The 19,497-nt window shown below is 36.2% G+C and overlaps 1 protein-coding gene across 1 annotated transcript in view; it reads left to right on the top strand.

Annotated features, from left to right (window-relative positions):
* PRUNE2 (prune homolog 2 with BCH domain) overlaps positions 1-19,497 on the top strand; it is a gene marked incomplete at both ends in the record, with an annotated part of 266,187 nt that overhangs the window by 57,382 nt on the left and 189,308 nt on the right. Inside the window, 4 exon segments of the mRNA XM_079706041.1 lie at positions 13,586-13,738; positions 16,232-16,326; positions 17,167-17,182; positions 17,185-17,222. Coding sequence (XP_079562167.1) covers positions 13,586-13,738; positions 16,232-16,326; positions 17,167-17,182; positions 17,185-17,222 — 302 coding nt within the window.

The following is a 19,497-nucleotide window of genomic DNA, read 5'->3' as shown; positions in this document are numbered from 1 at the left end:
CTGCTGGGGAGCGGGAATAGCTCCTCTGGCCATCTAACAGCTTCCAGAGGTGATTCTTGCTCCAGAACAGAGTGGATATGGGCCAGAATTCCACACCCCTACATGGAAATATCTGCTGTTACTTATACGTGCCTCGTTTATATAATACTGCTTGGATGGCAAAGTTACACACCTTCGTTTTGGTGATATTGTGCAGGGCTTTTATGGTCAAACTGCCACCTCCTTCTCCCCCCATCATGTAGTGTTTTCCACCTTCACCAGCCTGCCTTAAGCACACCATCATCAATTATCCTCCTCATCTCTCTTTCATCTTCCTCAGTGGAGCCCATCGCTTCTAAAAAGTGGTTTCCAAGTGGGAAATTGTCAGTTGACTTTGGTGCTACAAAAATTCCATATTATCTTGTGTAGGGCAGTTTGGGGTTTTGTATAAAGCTTTTTTTTCTCCTTCTAACAATCCGTCTTGAACATGGTAGACAAAGACTTTTCTCAGAAGTATTTGACATAGGAAAGTGAAAAGCAGTGATTAACAGCCTGAAAGAATTAAAAAAGGAAAGAGAAGCCCAAGAATACGTGACAACTCTTTTAAGGCCTTTTTCCTTTGCTTCCTCCACTTCTACCAGAATTTGGAGAGAAAAAGGTCCTAGACTTTTATAGTTCCGACAAATGTCTTAGAACCAACGGCCCCAGTCAACCTGTTTTAAATACTTTTCTGGCTCTGGACATCTGTAAAACTGCTCTCTGGGAAACTGTGCCTTCGAGTAAACTAAGTAAGTGCAATCATTTATTTATGACAGAGCAGAAGGGAAATAAAGGTGATCGGGGATCTCGGCCAAGAAGGAAGTTGTTTGGCAGTGCAAATATGTGGTGCAGGCAAACACTAGAGAATATGCTGTTTAAACATTTTGCAAACTAAGAAGTTTGGTTTATTGTTCAAACAAATACACGTGTTGTTTAGTAGGAAAGAAATGTAGTCAAGGAATAGTTCATCATGATTTTCTATAAGTAATAAAATAATATCAAACTGCAGTACATTGGAACAAAGATGTGATTTTGTTGTTGACGATGATGATGATAACGATGATGATATTCAGATTTAGGGAATTAGAAGGGATGCAGACCCTCTTGTTAGTTACCTTAGTTTTAGTTTTCAAAGCTACCAAGAATTAGAACTGTGGTAAAGGACCTTGGTTTTTCTTATCATCAGATATTTTTCATAACTGTGGGCTTGAGATGGCACTGGAAAGCTAGCAGGATAGGGACATCACTTCCTTGTTGCTTGGAAATTGGAATTTGAATGGATACAGTGCCTCTACCTGTGAAGACTGCCAATACAGACGCATGATGTCATGAGGAAGCCAGAGTCACTGAAGCCTGGGAGGTAGTAGACATGGGTGTCTTATTATAGTGAAAAGAGGGCTCTGGGGACCTTTGACCAAAGTGTGTGCGTGTGCATATGCATGTATACATTACGTGGAAGGGAGGTGAAACATCACTGAACAGTTTGGCCAAAAGGGAACGGAAGGATTATGATCCGAGGAGTTTGACTTTAAAAAGGTAACTGAAATGTTCAGAGTGAGAAGGGCAATGGGCCAATTTTTAAAACCTCTTGAATCTTTAATAAATATAAGAAAGGAATCAAGTCGAATTTTGCTATGTTCACTAAACTCAAACTTAGATTTTATAGTTTTCCAATCATGTATTAACAGCAAACCTAAAGGGAAGTTTTAAAGGGAACTTTTTTTATGTGCCTGTAAATAATTTTAGGATTCATTATTTTCATAACATAATTCTTTCTAAAGAGTTTTCTCTGGAAATAGCTATGTTATTTTGTATTTTGGGGTGCTCAAAATGATCATTAATTCGACACACATGTCTAGAACATGTATTATACATTCTTCTAGGTCTTGAAGGGATGCAAATTTCTACACTCACCTTTGCCATAAAGAATTTTGAAAATGTCTGTTTCCAGATGTCACGAGGGTTAAATATTTGCAGTCAAGACTTGAAAGAATCTTTAAAAACAGCATAATTGGACCTCTATGGAAGATATATTATTATAAACTTTGTGCCAAAAAAATCTGAATATACTCCAAACTAAGTACTTAATCAATTTGATTGTTCTTTGCCTTTCATTCCCATGATCATATCCTAAAATCCATCATGCTGAGGCACACTGGTGTGCTGTAAGTGGATTTCAAGTGGGCCAAGATATTGATCCCCTCAGTCCTTGGAGAGGACCCTAAGTATGCCTCCTAGCCTGGTAGGCTGAAAAAAAAAATCTCATTTTCTGTGTGTTCCTTAATGTGCAAAAGATTGAGCCTACTGTTCCACTGTTCTTATCTTTGGTGCCTGGAACAGTGCCTGTCATATAATAGACCCTCAATAAATCCTGTCACAAAATGAATTTTGCAAGATTGTTTATATAGTTTCTGTTTTTATGACTATATTGATTTAATTGGTACTATGATATTGTAATTTCCATTTCATTCCAGCCCACCCCTACAATATTCTCAATGTCCAGAATTTGAACATTGTTTCTTCCAATAATACCCCCCACTTTTTTAGCCTTTAGAAATCCTCATTTTTGTATTTTGCAAACATTTGTTTTTATTTTCATCTTTTGGTTGTCCATTTTATATATATAAGGTTAACCCTTTCATGGAGTATAATACATGCACAGAAAAGAATACAAAACATAAATATAAAAATATAAATATACAGCTCAGTGAAATATCACAAAAGGGGCACCCTTTTAACAATTAACCAGGTTAAGAAGTAGAACAAGATGACTGCTTTGTGCCCCTCTCCATCACCACTCACTCCCTCTCTAACTAAGTAAGGGTAACCAATATCCTGATTTTTACGGCACACACTTTCCTGTTTTTCTTTAAATTTTACCACCCCTATGTGTCCCCCATAACACTAGAGATTGGTTTTTGTCTGTTTTGTATACTATATAGATGGAATCATATAGTATACACTCTCGTTGTTATTAGATCTCTATATTTATATTAAATGTAGTATCTATTTGCATAGGTCAGCTATCTATCATCTATTATTTATTCATTTTATTTTTTGTGCCCTTTCTTCTTCCATAGAATATTTGAAGTGGCTTACAAAAATGCGTGTAAATATAACAAAACAGAAAAAAGGGTCAGAGTCAGGAAACATACAAATAAATAAATTTGGAGGAGTAAAAGTGGTGTTCTGTTTGAAAGTTTGAATATGAGCTTCCTGGAGTCAATGAAAAAATAGAAATATAATTAATTGTAAAATTCATATTATTACTAAAACAAACACATATACCAGTTCCTTATTTAAAGAATATCTAAGTCTAGAGGTTTTTTCCTTATGTCAGTCTTCTTGAAAAGACACCTAATAGTCATAGGCATCCTCCAACTTTTACATATGTAATAGCATTTTATACAGGAACTGGGCAGAGTGCATCACACACTTTCTGCTCCTCAGTCAGCATATAGGGATGGTTTTAATCAGCTTCATCTTGTCTAGTAAACGTATTTCCTGTTCCAAATCTCTTTTTTATACATGCTGATGTTTTTCTCTAAATACAGGATATTCATACTTAAAATCAGTCATGTTGGAATCTTTTGTAGTCTTATACTCACTGCTGTAGCTGTATATCCAAATGTTTCCATTATGTGATAATATTATATTCAAATATGGAGATAGAACCTGATTATTATGGATGCTGTTAAAAGATCATTTGTATACTGATTAGAAGTAGGTATCAAGTTGCCAGTGTAGAAATAACCTGCTGTGTTTATCTAATAATCTCCCCTGTCATACTATCATATGGACCTTGGCAGGAGAGTTATGGATAAATGTCAACAGGTGACCCAGCCATGGCTAATATGTGTTCAGGCTCTGTAGGGGATTTAACAAAGTTGACATAATTTGTGTTTTCTTGAATTAATACTTCTTACAATAGCTAGGTCTTGCTGTTGTCTTTTAGTAGGACATACCTCAAACTTAGAAATTTCAGGATACAGATCATTAGCATCGCTTTCATCTGAAAAGGCATAGATTTACTTATGGAGATTACGTTCTAATTATTTGTGTAAGAAATTATTTGTCTAAGAAAAGAATGTGCTCATTCAGATGAGACCATAAGTAACCCTGATTTTTGGAAATGTGTCTTTTCATCCCCTTCCCATCTCTGTTTTTGCTGTTGTGGTTCCTGTTTCTTCTTTTTTTTTTTTTCTTTTCTTCTGACTTTTCTTTTCATCTCCTCCTTCTCTTCCTACTTTCTCCCTCCTACTACCTGCTTCTAAGATTTTATTGTTATCATTTTCAAACAAGCTGCAACCTGTTCTATCTAAAAGTCACATTATATTGTGACCGCCTGGAGGGGTGGGATGGGGAGGGTGGGAGGGAGGGAGATGCATGAGGGAAGGGATGTGGGAACAGATGTATATGTATGACTGATTCACTTTGTTATAAAGCAGAAACTAATTAAAAAAAAAAAAGTCACATTATACAGTCATGGTGGCCTAAACTTGTTGTTTGGTTATGCCCGGGGTTTGTACCAAAAGCAAACAATTATAGACCTGCCAGACTCCTCAACCTGTATTCTTTTATTTCCTGCAGAAATGTTTACTAGAGGGTAATTGCCAAATTTAAGGTCCATTAAATTGCTGAATCATCGCATTGGGGGTTTGTGTGCCCACATATGTGTGTGTGTGCTTCCCAGAACCAGCTGGTAATGATGAGATTGCAGCCACTGATCAAAACCACACTTCACCCGGCCTTTCATGTTTATGTGTATAAAGCCTTGATAGAGCCACAACTTGAATAGTGAAACAGATAACAGCAATTGTTCTTAGCGGAAAAACTATGCCTTAGGTTTTAAAGAAACAACTCTCTCCTTCTGGTGGTCATTCCATTTCAACTTTAATAAAGAATTGTTGCTTGCTATTTTTGTAGCCTAGATTAACAGCTTCAAGAATATCCTTTTAAGGAGGAAAAATAGGAAAGGAACAGAGCCAGTTTTTTTTCTTTCTTTTTTTTTTTTTCTCTCTTGCCCAAAGAGTGAATCATCCATCTCCCAAAATGGTTACAAAGTCCGAAAGGAATTAAGCGGCTGTTTTGCTTAGGAAGAGGGATGGCCTGTGTTGGGGGAAGGGGAAAGAAATTATTTTTTCTGCAAGATATAAAACCAGAACATTTCCTCAACCTTAGAGGGTTAATTATTTCTTTTGCCACATAAAGATAAATTTTATTCTTAAATTCAGACATTTTAAATTTATAAGATTACTAAGTGGGGCTTCCCTGGTGGCGCAGTGGTTGAGAATATGCCTGCTAATGCAGGGGACACGGGTTCAAGCCCTGGTCTGGGAAGATCCCACATGCCGCGGAGCAACTAGGCCCGTGAGCCACAACTACTGAGCCTGCGCCTCTGGAGCCTGTGCTCCGCAACAAGAGAGGCCGCGATAGTGAAGAGGGCCACGCACCATGATGAAGAGTGGCCCCCGCTCGCCGCAACTAGACAAAACCCTCGCACAGAAATGAAGACCCAACACAGCCAAAAACAAATTAAAAAAATTAAAAGATTACTATTAAAAAAAAGATTACTAAGCATTTGAATAATATGCTCCCTTTTTATCACTGTTCAGGCAAAAAAATAGAATAAAATAAAATCCCTTCTTTTCTGCTAAGAATTTATCATGCAGAATATGCCTTGACTGTGGTGAATGTTTTCCCCAAACAACTTCTGACTTCATTAGATCATGTCTAATATTAATGCACTGCAGTTGCTTTTGGCAAGAGGTCCTTTACTTCTCCATTCTTTTGAACAAAGAATATGCGGTTGATTTTTTTTTTCTAATGGAATGAAATGTTTGTTACTTTTTTTTTTTTTTTGGTACATGGGCCTCTCACTGTTGTGGCTTCTCCCATTGCGGAGCACAGTCTCCGGACCCGCAGGCTCAGTGGCCATGGCTCACGGGCCTAGCCGCTCCGCGGCATGTGGGATCTTCCCGGACTGGGGCACAAACCCGTGTCCCCTGCATCAGCAGGCGGACTCTCAACTACTGCACCACCAGGGAAGCCTCTGTTACTGTTTTATTATAATTGCTTTCTCTGTTGCTTGTCGTTAATCCCCCATGGCCTGTGAATAGCTGGGACTCATTTGGGTACATGTATATGGATTTAAGTATTTTTTAGTTCTGCTGAATTTGCTGGAAGTTAAGTCAACTCTTATGCCAAAAATAGGTTTGATTTTGCGAAGAGGTGCCTTTGGCTGCTCCACATCCTGATACTGATATTTAACTAAGTATGTCACTAAATGGGTCTCTAAAGTGAAGTTGAAAATTTTGCTATAGATGAGTCTCTTGGATAAAGTTGGGCCATATCCTTTCTTCTGCAATAAAAACAACTCAGAGTATGGTGGCCATTTTTTGAGTTATTTTTTTCCTACTTACATCAGAACATCTTCTCCTTTTTAATTGTCAGGGTAAACCTAATTATAATGTCAGAAGTTTCTTTTCATTGAATTATTGTGTAGGATTCTGTTTAGTACAATATCTGTTATATTAATTTCTACATACTGCCTTTTTATGTACTTTAAAATTAAGACCCCCAAATTGAAGAAATTGGATTCTTGATTTGACTGTAAGCCAGGCACATTTTTGTGAAATTTATTCCTAAATATTTATATTTTGGTGCTAATACAGTTTTTTAATTTAAATTTGATTTTCTAATTGTTCATGATTGTTTATAGAAATACAAGGGTTGTATTATTATTTTTTTGTGTGTGTGGTACACGGGCCTCTCACTGTTGTGGTCCCGTTGTGGAGCACAGGCTCCGGACGTGCAGGCTCAGCGGCCATGGCTCACGGGCCTAGCCGCTCTGCGGCATGTGGGATCTTTCTGGACCGGGGCACGAACCCATGTCCTCTGCATCGGCAGGCAGACTCTCAACCACTGCGCCACCAGGGAAGCCCCAAGGGTTGTGTTATTGACCTTATATCCATCAACCTTGCAAAATTTATTTACTATTTTAAGTTTATTTGTATTACTATTACTATTTGTATTACTAGTTAATTAATTCATTTGTATTAATGAATAATTCATTTGTATTTTCATTTGTAAGTTCATACACATACCATCTATGAAGAAGTCAGTTTTTATTTCTTCCTTTTCTTTCTTTATACTTTTGCTTCTTTTACCCATGTTATTTCTCTGTGCTAGGATTTACATTGAAGTGTTAAATAGAAATAAAAATAGCAGGCATCTTTGTCTCATTCTTGATTCGAGGTGGAAGTCTTTCAGTATTTCACAGTTAAATATAATGTTTGCTTTCCTTATTTGGTTTTTACAAATGCCCTTCATCAAATTAAGGAAATTGTCTTCTATTTCCACTTGGCTGAGATTTTATATGATTAAATCTTGGATTTTATCAAGTAGTTTCATTACTTGACATCTACGGAAGTGGTCATTTGATTTTTCTCTTCTATTAGTGTGGTGAATTATATTAATTAACTTTGGAATGTTAACTTGTCCTTTAATTCCTAGGAAATCCCTATTTGGTGACAATACAATATCCTATTATATATTGCTAATTTGATTTGGGACTAGCTTTAAAAAACTTTTTTGCAACTACGTTTATGAGAGAGACCTGCCTCTACTTCTTTCTTGTAATGTTTCTGTTGAGTGTTGGTATGAAGATTATGCTGGATTCAGAAAATAAGTTGGGAAGTGTTTTCTCTTTCTAATCTTCGGAAGAATTTGCATAAAATTAGTATTTTTTAAATGTGTGGAAATGTGGCTATTAAACTATGGATTCATTTTAAAATAAATACAAAACCATCCAGATTTTAAATTTCTTTTCCTGCCAGTTTTGGCAAGTTGAGTTTTTCCAGAAATGTCCATTTCCTCTAAAATTTAAAATCTGTTAACGTTGTACTTCTCTTTTAATGTCGTTAGAATCTGTAGTATGTCACGTTTCATTCCTAATACTGGAAAATTATACCTTCTATCATTCTTCTCTCTCTTTTTCTTGAACAGTTTTTAAAAAACGGTTAGTCTTTTCAAAGTATCAATTTGTTGTTTTATTTTCTGTATATGTGTTTCTTTCCTGTGTCTTTAAGTTTTGCTCTTACCTTTATTATATCCTTCCTTATACATTTTTTTAGTTGAATTTGTCAGGTTTTTTTTAACATCTTATGCTTTTGAGGATATAAAACTTCCTCAGAGCATAGCTTTAGTTGCATCTTACAAATCTAAATGTCATATTTTCATTATTATTCAATTAAAATATATTGTAATTTATGTTGTAATTTCTTCTTTTACTATGAGTTATTTAGAAGTGCATTTGGAACTTTTGGAAAACATTTGGAAATTTTCTAGTTTTGTTTTATTACTGATATTTAGACTATTTTCATGATGGCCACAGAATATAACTATGTGATTTTAATCCTTTGAAATTTGTTAAGGCTTGATTTTTTTGTCTCAACAGGTAGTTAATTTTGGTTAATGTCTCATTTGTATTAGAAAAGAAAGTATAGTCTGCCATTGTTGATAACAATGTTCAATTTATGTTAATTATGTCAACTTTGTTACTCATGTTGCTCAAATATTCTATATATTTACAGATTTTTTTTCCTGCTGGTTCTTAGAGTTGCTGAGAGATGTGTGTGCAAAATTTCCCACTGAGACTGTGTTTTTATCTCATTCTTCATCCAGTTTTGCCAATTTTTTGTTTTACATATTTAGAAGCTATTAGGTAATGTTATTAGCTCATATAAATTTAGGATTGATGTATCTACCTGATGGTTGAATGTTTAATAATAAATACATATTTGTCTTAATTTCAAGTAATTCTTCTTGTCAGAGTCTACTTTATCTAATAATAGTATATTATATCAATGTTACATCTTTTTCTATTCTTTTACTTTGTTTTTCAATATCAGTATATCTAAGGTGTGCTCTTGTAAACAGTATATTGCTATTGTAGTTTTTAAAATTCAGGTTCATAATTTTTGTCTTTTAATGGAAGTACTTTGTCTGTTTACTTGTTTGTTGTTGGTAAAAAACACATAACATTAGATTTACCATCTTAAACATTTTTAAGTGTATGGTTCAGTAGTGTTAAGTATATTCACATTATTGTGCAACAGATCTCTAGAACTTTTTCGTCTTGGCAACACTGAAACTCTATACCCACTGAACACTAATTGTCTCTTTACATTAATATAATTGCTCTAACATTTGGGTTTAATTTGTCATTTTGCTATTTGTTTTCTATTTATCTCACATTTTCCCCTTTTCCTCTCACTTCTTTGGTGCTATTACACTAAATAAGGACTTCTACTATTACATTTCCTTCCATTAGCTTACTAGTTATGAATTCTTTTTTAGAAAATTATTTTAGCATTATAATAAAGATTACAAAATACCATTAAAGTCTCTTGTAAATCGATATTTTTGCCACTTGTCTGATCATCCAAGAACCTTAGAGCAATTTATCTCTACTTAGTTCATTCTGCAATTTGTTACTATTGAAATGTATTTTATTTCATTTTATTTTTTTACTAAGATTTTCTTTATTTTTTGAAATGTATTTTAATTACACATATATTTTAAACTCCATATTATAAATGTTTTATATAGTAAATATTGATTTATTCTTACCCACATATTTATATTCTCCAGTGTTCTTTCCTTCCTGCATTTCTTTGCTTCCATCTATAAATTTCCCTCTGCCTTTACTGTTTTGTTAGTGTGGGTTCTTCTTGTGACAAATTCTTCCAGTTTATATTTCTGAAAATGTCTTTATTTTGCCTTCATTTTTTTCTTATATTTCAGTATAGAATTCAACATCAGCAATTATTTTATATTAGCACTTTGAAGCTGTAATTCCAATGTCTTCTGATTTTCATCATTTTAAATGAAATTAGCTCTCAGTTTTATTGTAGTTCCTTTGACAGTAATATATTTCTTTTTCTCTGATTTAAAACTTTTTCCCTCTGTAATTTTTAGCTGTTTCACTGTCGTGTGCCTAGAGGTGTTTTTCTTTGTATTTATTCTTATTGGGGTTCATAATTTATCTTGAGTATTAGAGTAGTATCTTTCATTAATTTTGAAAAATGATTGACCACTGTTTTTCAAATATTGTTTCAGCCCATTTTTCTCTCTCCTTTCCAAGGGGAATTCCCATTACATATATCTTAGACTTTTTTTCTATGTCACCTATGTTTCTTTTGCTCATCTCTATATTTTTATCCATTTTTCTCTCCATGCGTCAGTGTGGATATTTTCTTCTAAGATATTTTTCAATTCGCTAACTTTCCTTGCTATAATCTGTTGTTTACAGATATTTTTGTTCAGTTATTAAATTTATAGCCTTAAAATTTCTTTTGAACATTTTATTTATAGATTCTAATTCTCTTCTGTAATTCTCCAGCTAATTTTTTTATTCCCCCGATTCTGTTTCCATTCTTTTTCTCAAGAGTTTTTTCCTCTGGAGTTTCCATTCATTTGTTTATATTTCTTTTATGCTTGGTAATTTTTTACTGAATGCTGAATATGTATATGCAAAATGTAGAGATGATGCTATAGATGATGAAATTCCTTTGCTATGGAGAGGATTTACTTTTGCACCTCAAAGGCAGTTAGAAGAGTGTCAGATAAACTTAATATATTCTGTGTTTGAGCTGATTCAAATCAGGATTTCAGGCTTCATGAAGACTGGTCTATTTTTGCTTCACCCTTTTCTTACAGGCAGGACTCAGCAAACTTTTTCTGTGTCGGATTAGATAGTAAATATTTTAGACTTTGCAGGTCTGTGGTCTCTGTTGCAACTATGCAACCCTGTCATTAAAGCACAAAAAAATCCATGAAAAATATGTAAATTAATGGGTGTGATTGTGTTCCAATAAAACTTTATTTATAAAAACAGGCAGTAGGTCATATTTGCCCTGCAGACCGTATTTTTCCAATCTCTATGCCAGGATGTGGGGACATTCTCTCCAGGGATCTCATCTCAAATCCTGGGATATTTAAGATTCCTCTGTGGAGAGCTCTAAACTCCAATTTTTGTCTCCCTACTTCTGTGAAACTGCTGTTAGATCTGCTAATCTTCTCAGGTGATTGGCTACAATATGAATTAGCAAACCCTCAGAGGGGAAAAGCAACATCAAACGTTGGGTTTACCTCTTTGCACTTACTTTCTCTCCAGGATTGTAGCTTCTAAGATAGTCACCTGGGTAACTCTCTGATGCCTTCACAGATTTTTCCAAAAAAATTTATGCAGATTTTCTCCTTGTTCTTGGAACAAGTAATCTGGCAAACGTATGAAGATCTTTTTTGAAATTTAGATTCACCATTGCCTTAACTAAGAGTGCAAAAATCATCCTTATATTTCAGGTTTTATGTCAGAAATTGTCAGACCAAAGGGTATATTCAGAATCCAGTTGGCTACTCCCCGCCCCATCTTTAAATGATAATTTGCCTTGAATCTATTCAATTCCCTTCATACTGACTGCTTCTTCTTTAGTTCTCATCTAAAACAGCCTTCTGATTCTCCCAGTATGCCTTGTCTAATTCATTTCCTCATGGTAGCCAGAGTGAGTCTTAAAAAACATAAATTTGAGCATGTTACCTCTCCCTGCTTAAAATTCTAGTGATTCTCCATTTCCCTTAGAATATGAAAGACAAATTTTAGGATCACTTGAAAGGCCCTTCAGGACCTGAGCCCTGTTTACCTCTCCAACCTGATTTTTCAAAAATTTTTCTTTAAGACTGTACTCTCTAGTTCTAATTAATTTCTTTCCATTTCTTGAACTGGCCAAACCCTCTCCCACCTCAGTGCCTTTGCATATGATCTACCTGGGTCATGATGTCCCTTTTACCTTGCCTTCACCTTAAGTTCCTAGTCATCATTCAAATCTCAGCTTAGCTTATTAACTCATTCTCTAGGAAACCTTTTTTGACTTCTAAATTCTTGACTAGATTCAGAGTACTGTGTATTTCCTCAGCAATATTTCTTATCCCCCTTATATTGAAAATTTATGTGTTTATTTCTTTGTATCTCCTAAACTACTATAAGCTTTAAGGGGCAAGGCTAGCTCTAGTCCAGTCATGAATCATTACCATCTAGCACAGTGCCTGGCTTATAATAGGTGTTCAGTAGTTCTTTGCTAAAGGAGTGAATGAATGAATGAATGAGATGCTTTAAATGTGTTTTGGCAGTATTTATTTTTCATTATGATGTTTACATTTATTGATTTTTAGTATATAACCTTATAATCTGGGAAAGCAGTATTATTTCTGTTTTTAAAATAGGCATATAGGAACAGAGCAGCCAGATGACTTGCTTGGGATTTTTCAGGATTTTTAATGGTGAACGTGTATCTATTCTCTAGGTTCTATATATCTCCAGGTAGATGGCAAGATTATGTACCATAGTTTTCCCTCACTCATTACTTCATTTCTCCTTTTACATTCTTACCACTTTCTTTATTTTCCTTCCCCCTATATTATCATTTAGGCCACACTGAAAGCTAGAGAGATGGTGACACCCTGATTAATCAATAAGTTTGAGGATTTTTAGAGAGTTTAATCATTCATCATTAAGCAAAACTTCCATTTCCCCCATGACTCTGTGTTAGTCTGGCCTCAGGGTGCAGGGGAAGGAGATGTGACAGGTGGTAACTCCTCCCTTTCAAGGTGAGATTATGCATAGAAATTCCAGGAGTTTGTGAGAGGTCAGTCATTCGTATTATCAAATCACTTTGTAATTGAAACCCGTGATTTAGAGCCAGTTTCTGAATCCTTATAATTAGATATTAGTAAATAACTTCAAAACTGTGTGTGGTACCTGGAAGATTGGGAGTGGATTTGAGGTTCACTACCTTATCACATTCCTTTGGTGCTGACAATGAGGCTATGAAATCATTTAATTTTTTTTAACATCTTTATTGGAGTATAATTGCTTTACAATGGTGTGTCAGTTTCTGCTGTATAACAAGTGAATCAGCTATACATATATCCCCATATCTCCTCCCTCTTGCATCTCCCTCCCACCCTCCCTATCCCACCCCTCTAGGTGGTCACAAAGCACTGAGCTGATCTCCCTTCATTTAATTTTTAAAAGGAGGAAGTTCTTATGTGAAATCAGCAATATGATGAGTGGAAACAATCTTCTCTGTGATCTCTTAAAGAGATTATTAAAGGGAAATATTAAATCATATTTAATATCCTTAAATAGTTTATCATTAACTTCCATTCTGAAATCATTTAAAACCAATGTTTATCACTTCTGTGTATCTGTGTGGGGTGGGGGAAAGAGACAGATTTTGTTCCTTTATGTATAACTCTGCCCTAAAATGTGCCATAGTCAGTTCAGTTGTTGGGATTAATACTCAGAGAACAGTGAGGCAGGACAGACAGTATCTGAAGGGTTTTCTAAAAACTGTCTCTTGAATGTTACACAATGAGGCCGCAGGCAAGAATCTGGAATCTGGAAGTAGAAGCAGAGATTGAGAGACCAGAAGACATTTATTTTTCTGGGCCCCATCCTGGCTTGACTGGAAAGTTTGAAGGCGATTTTATTCATGCCTTTCAGGTAGCATCCTTTTCAAGTGGATGGCCATGGAACCCAAGAAGCTCTCAGAGAAGCAGGAGGAAATTCTTTCTATCCTGGAAGAAAAATTTCCTCGCTTACCTCCCAGAGATGACATTATCAGCGTCCTGCAGGAGACCCAATTCAGTGCTCAGGGTGAGTGACTCTGTCCCCCAGCTCTGTCTCAGCTGCTGAGGAGGGATGGTTTGTGATGTGGAGTGTTACGGGGCCCCAGAAGGTGAATTTGAGTGTGGCTTCACGTTCTTCCCTATTGCTGGAGGTTGTGGAAGATTTGCAGGCATACCGTGTTGACTCATCTGGAAGCAGACAGTCTGTGCTGCAGGCTTTCCTCTGAGACCTTCGTGTTTGGATGTGTGGTTAATCCATGCATCTAATGGGCACCCCAGATGCATCATCACATGAAATCCCTGTGCTGAGAGGGTTCTATTTTGAGCATGTGGCAGGAGCAATGTCAAGCACAATGAAATTTCATCAATCAATTAATTTTAGAAAAAAATAAGAGAAAAGACTCTTAAGCAGATAAAAGTGTTCTGTAAGTCTAGGCTTTGTCAAGAGAGTGGATTTCCTGGATCAATTGTTTAATAATAATAATAATAGCTATAGTTCATTAAGTGCCTAATATGTACAAGGTTCTGATGGTATAACTTTGCATGAATTAGAGTCCTCGCGACAACCCTGTCAAGTGGAATTATTTATTATCCCTGATTTCCAGATGAGAACACTGAAGCACAGAAAGGCATCTTTGCTTTCCCATCATCACACACACAGCTAGGAAGTGGCCAGGCCAGGATTTAAACCCAGACAGTCTATCTTTAAGGTGCATAGCTTTCTCCCTTAGTTCGGGATCCCTCAGGGCAGAGCCTGAGGCAAAGCAATTTATTTGGGAGGTGATCCCGGAAAACACTGATAGGGCATGGAGCGCTTTAACAAGCAAGTTAGCTTTGTGGGAAACCAGGCCTTCATCCCGCTAGGGAACTCTGGAAAAGAGTGTAAAATTGCACCACAGAGTTTTCCTACCCGAGGGGTGCAGTGGCATGTTGCAACTTGTTTATCAGAGCTCCAAGAGCTGATTGTTAAATTTTCAGGAATTTTGTGAGTGGGTTGATGTTGGGTTGGCAGGTTGAAATCAGTCATGGTAGAAGTATTGACAACACAGAAATGAACACTACAACTCAGGTTTTGTTACGAGTATACCACTGGAATGTTGAGGAGTACTTAGTCCCAGGGACTGTTCATTCCCCCCCAGGGTGGGCTCTGGCAGCCAGAGAAAGCCCTCAGGAAAAGAGATGCAGGTGCTAGTGGTTGAGGGTTGGGAAAGTCTGAGGAAATGTGGACGGGACACTGACGCACCTGCCACACCTTCTGTTACATATGCTCTTGTGCATGTGCACATGATGTACGTGGATGTATAGCTGCATGATGGTATGCATTTTGTCCTTCATTTTCAAAATTAGACCAAACTTTTAATGTCACTATATATTCTATAAATCATTTTACACTGTAGTATGATAGATTGAAGCCTTCCAATCTTCAAGTCGAAGAAAAATATTTAGTACTTATCTGTTTCTCCATACTGCTGTGATCGACAGTGTTCTAAGTTGGAAGGGCAAGTAGTTGACTCTGCTGTCTTAATATGCATCTGGGTAGGAGATACGTGCTTTACTGGCCTTTACTGTAAGTCTTCTTCTCAAGAGTTTAGGCCTAAACTGATATAATTGTTAAGCCAAAGCCTTTCCTGTTTTTCCGTGATAAATTTTATTGAAGCACATTGGTCAGCTGACTAAAACTATGCAGTTCTGGATAATTTATCCCTTCTGGATCATTCCTCCCATCATTTAAGAAATCCTCTATCTCCTGTTGCCAGAGCCTATTACAAGGGTGACCAACTTAATTATGATAGTTTTATGGGTCATATTTATAAAGTGCATTTTGAGTAAAATTACAGTTGAAAACATGGAGACTCACCTTAATGCATCTGGAAAGCAAATTGTGGCCTTCTTAGGTATTATTTGGTTATTTGCTTGGCTATGCTAGTTTTTTTTTTTTCACCTCCTCCCCTTCCCTTCTCTGCTTTTGTCTGCTATGGGCTTCCAGAGTCTGACCTCTGAGTATTTGATCTTCTGGGCTCCCTTGAAGATTACTGGTTTCTGGTTGGATTTGGTCCATGGGAAGAGTTAGAAACATATGGGGCGTGGGAGTCAAAGGAAGGAGAAGAGGCTGTAATATTTCTTCCCTGCTCCCTTCCTGTTTGGTGCTAAGTTTCTGGCAGCCCCTCTTCTACTGTTCCAGATCCCTGTTTCCCTCCTTTGAACCTCTGCTAGTCTCTGGATGCCTCACTATCTTTTATTAGTTTTCTCAGTCCCGCCCACATCTCTGTAAGAGTCCTGCCATTAAAGAATCTTCTTTTGCATCCTGAGGGGTGAATGCTATTTCCTGCTGGGATCCTAACTGATGCAAACATTGTCAGTAATGTGATTTTTTTGCCTTAATATGTGTGTTTATTATGGTTAAAAGAAATATGAGAGGGGAAATACTGAAATTAACAGGGTGACTTCTTTAGATAATCCCTTGATATTACCAAAAATGTTCCCCAAGTATAACATACTGTTTTTTTTCTCTCATCCACAGGTTTAAGTATTGAACAGACAATGCTGAAGGATCTGAAGGAACTTTCAGATGGAGAAATAAAAGTGGCCATTAGTAGCGTGAACATGACCCTGGAGGTAAGGGTGGGAAAGCTTTTTCGGCAATGACAGATTTCATACAATTGCATTCTGAGAAAATGGAATACGATTCTCTCTCTTGCATAAGTTAGTGTTAGTGTTTTGCTGTGATATATTTCCTTCTTTGTGATATATTTGACTAAGAATGGGGGTTATTATTTTGGGTGAAAACACTATGCTAAACCAATGAAAAATGCCAACCAAGATGAGTGCCATTTCATTCATCTCAGTAAAACAAAACCTAAAACATAATCACATACGTATACATGTATGTGTATGTATATGTATATCCTGTTTAATAACAATGATTATACATGTGATTAGATTCACTTCCTTTTTCTGTGTACTACCCTGCATTGTCCATAGATCTGTTCTAAGAAACCAAGTTTTCCTTTGGCTTTTGTAAGCTATTTGGATCCATGTCATCTTGATAAGCAATGATGACAACTCAAGTATTAATAAGACCCTCCTTCCAATCTGTTAAATGAATGATTCAAAGTGAATGCAGCTCTTGACTTCGTATGTTTCCTTGGTAAATTGTCTTTTGTCTACTTTGGGGCTTTTCAGTGACTTGCATGTTAATCCTAATTAACCTAACTAATGGGAATTATATTTTACAGAGGCACATTTATGCCGTACAGAAGTCTGAGTATTTTTTACTGTTATGTTGCCTTGATCAAGCGATCCACCTTTAATTGTGGCACTGAACTCTCAAGTCAAGTTTATGGAGATAAAAATTGTTGTATAGGCATTTTGTCTTTTAGATTTTAGAACTGTATGTTGCTATTCTTTTTATTTTTCTTGTGGTAATGGTGACTGTATCACTGTGTATATTTCTAGGGCATAGCAGGCACGCATGGGGTATCCATGCTTCGGAAAACCCAAGCGCAAAAAAGGTGCCTTTTTCTGTGATTTCTTTGTAAAATTGTTCCTAGGTGTTTTGATATCGTAGTTCGGCTTGTACATCCATATGAGTACCAAGAGGCAGAGTGTTGTCGCTAAAGATACTCACACTTGCTGGTGATATAGTTTACAGACCACATTCTCACTGCATATAGAAATGCAGCTGTTTCTATGGACTTTCGAATTGATAAATGCTCCATATAATTAGACAATAATGTGACTCAATACAAGAAATACATGCAATTTGGGATGTAGTAACTAGATCATCACCTTCAATTAGAAATCTGCTTTGTGTCTAGAAATCCAAGGAAGACATGGATCTTGCAAGGGTCAGTAGCTTTGAGAATCATTTCTACCAGTTCAGGCCTTAGGGTTTTCTTGCTCTTTTCCCCGTCCCGTTTCCCTTCATTTAATGGCATCTTATTAGGATTTAAATGCCTTGTTTGGAATTCCGTTCTAAATTAACATAGAGCATCTTGTAATTGCTTAGGGAACTGTCTGTAGTTAGCAAATTATTTTAAGGCTATTATTATTATTACAGACTTACTGTAGCTTTAATGTACCTTCATTTATATTATAGGGGTATACAAATGGCTCTGTCAGATATGTTAAACTGTAAATGTTTATCAAGCTGAATAAGTGATAAAAAGATCATCTTAATTTTGACAGTAATTTACATAGAGGGCCAGTAATTAATCAGGCAGCTAAGTACATCTCTGGAAGAGCGCTATGATCTTCTGGGAGGAGGGAGAAGGACATTTATACATATAAAGAAGGGTACACAGATTAAACTCTAATCAGCTGAATGAGAGCTTTTCACTTGTGCATAACAGGGATATTAAAGATAACTGAGAAATGGAGAAGGAACTCCTTAATAACATTGTATATCTTCTTTGAGAGAGAAAATGTACACTATTTAATCTTTTAGTTGGAAAAATCCCCAAGTTAAGGGCAGAGTTTGGTTTTCTCCGTAGATCATCCTATGATACAGTGGCATTTTCACAGTCTCTATCTATATTTGATTATATTTCAATATTCCTTTCCCATTCTCATTTAAAAATAATGACAGAATTCCCCGTCTTATTTTGTGTGTTTTGGAGCAGCTGTCTAATAGCCCTTTAAATCTAGATATATTCTCAAAGAAATTTTCTTAGTTCCTATGACTTTCTAAATCTTACTTGTCCTTCAAAGCATGGTCAAGACCTAGCTACTTCATGATGACCTGTAGAAATTATCCATTTTCTATTACCCCTTGCTAAACTAACCAACTTAGGACTTAAATATATACTATATCTTCCATTAATTTTGAACTTGCTTCAAATATTTAATCGTGGTTAGACAATATTTTAAGTTAATTGGGGATAAAGATGGTATTGTTGACTTCTATCTCCCTTTGATTTCCTGGCACAGTGCTGGGGACATAGTAGGTACTTGGTTAATACAAATACACGTTGGTGTCTGCCATTTGTTCCTTTGATATCTGATTTTCATTTCCTGTTAAATTTAAGTAAGTCAGCTAGGAAAGCAAAGCCATCTAGCTGTGCATCCAAGTCAATTTACTTTGTTTCCTTCCAATCGGTTTCAACTGTAGCTGAAGGCTGAGATCAGATCGATAAAATATGGCCCACATATTTATCAGTAGAACTGCTTATCCAGCAGTCCAAAATTCGAATGGGTTACCTGTCACTGGAAGGAATCAACTGGAAGTTCTGTATGATGTCAGGGCAATGGGAAAGAGGATTCCTTACATTTTCAATGGCCCTTTGCAACTCCACAGTTGTATGTGTCATGGCTTTTATTTGCCTGATGACCCAGTTAACTTTCTTGGGTGGAAATATTGAGAAAATAAGAAGAATTTGTCTCCTTGCAACATATATAGAATGTCCTTCGGAGGGAAGCACTGGTTTGGGTGGTAGAAACCACTGCCTTTGACAGATGGGTTCACTCGGCCCTCTACGTTATAAAGAGAAAGCTACTAAACCTTTTGTCTCTCCTTTTTATTGTAGTATATCTCACAAATGATAGTTGTTCTAATTAAGGTTATATGGGTTATTGAAAATCTACCATCGAAAGTAAATAATTACAATAATACTGAGTTTCAGTGCTTTGTTCGATATGTGAGGTCAGAACGAGTGTGACCTTGAAAAGCAGTAGATAAAAAAATGGCTATATCAGAAGCATGGCCAGAGGGCTAGTTCTTCTTACAGAGAGGACTTGGAAGCTAGGACCATGGAAAAGATACTGCAGTCCCATTTCCCATGGCCTCCG

The sequence above is a fragment of the Hyperoodon ampullatus genome, assembly GCF_949752795.1.
Source record: "Hyperoodon ampullatus genome assembly, chromosome: 6".
NCBI classification, from domain to species: domain Eukaryota; kingdom Metazoa; phylum Chordata; class Mammalia; order Artiodactyla; family Ziphiidae; genus Hyperoodon; species Hyperoodon ampullatus.
This window is presented reverse-complemented; position numbering and strand designations above follow the sequence as displayed.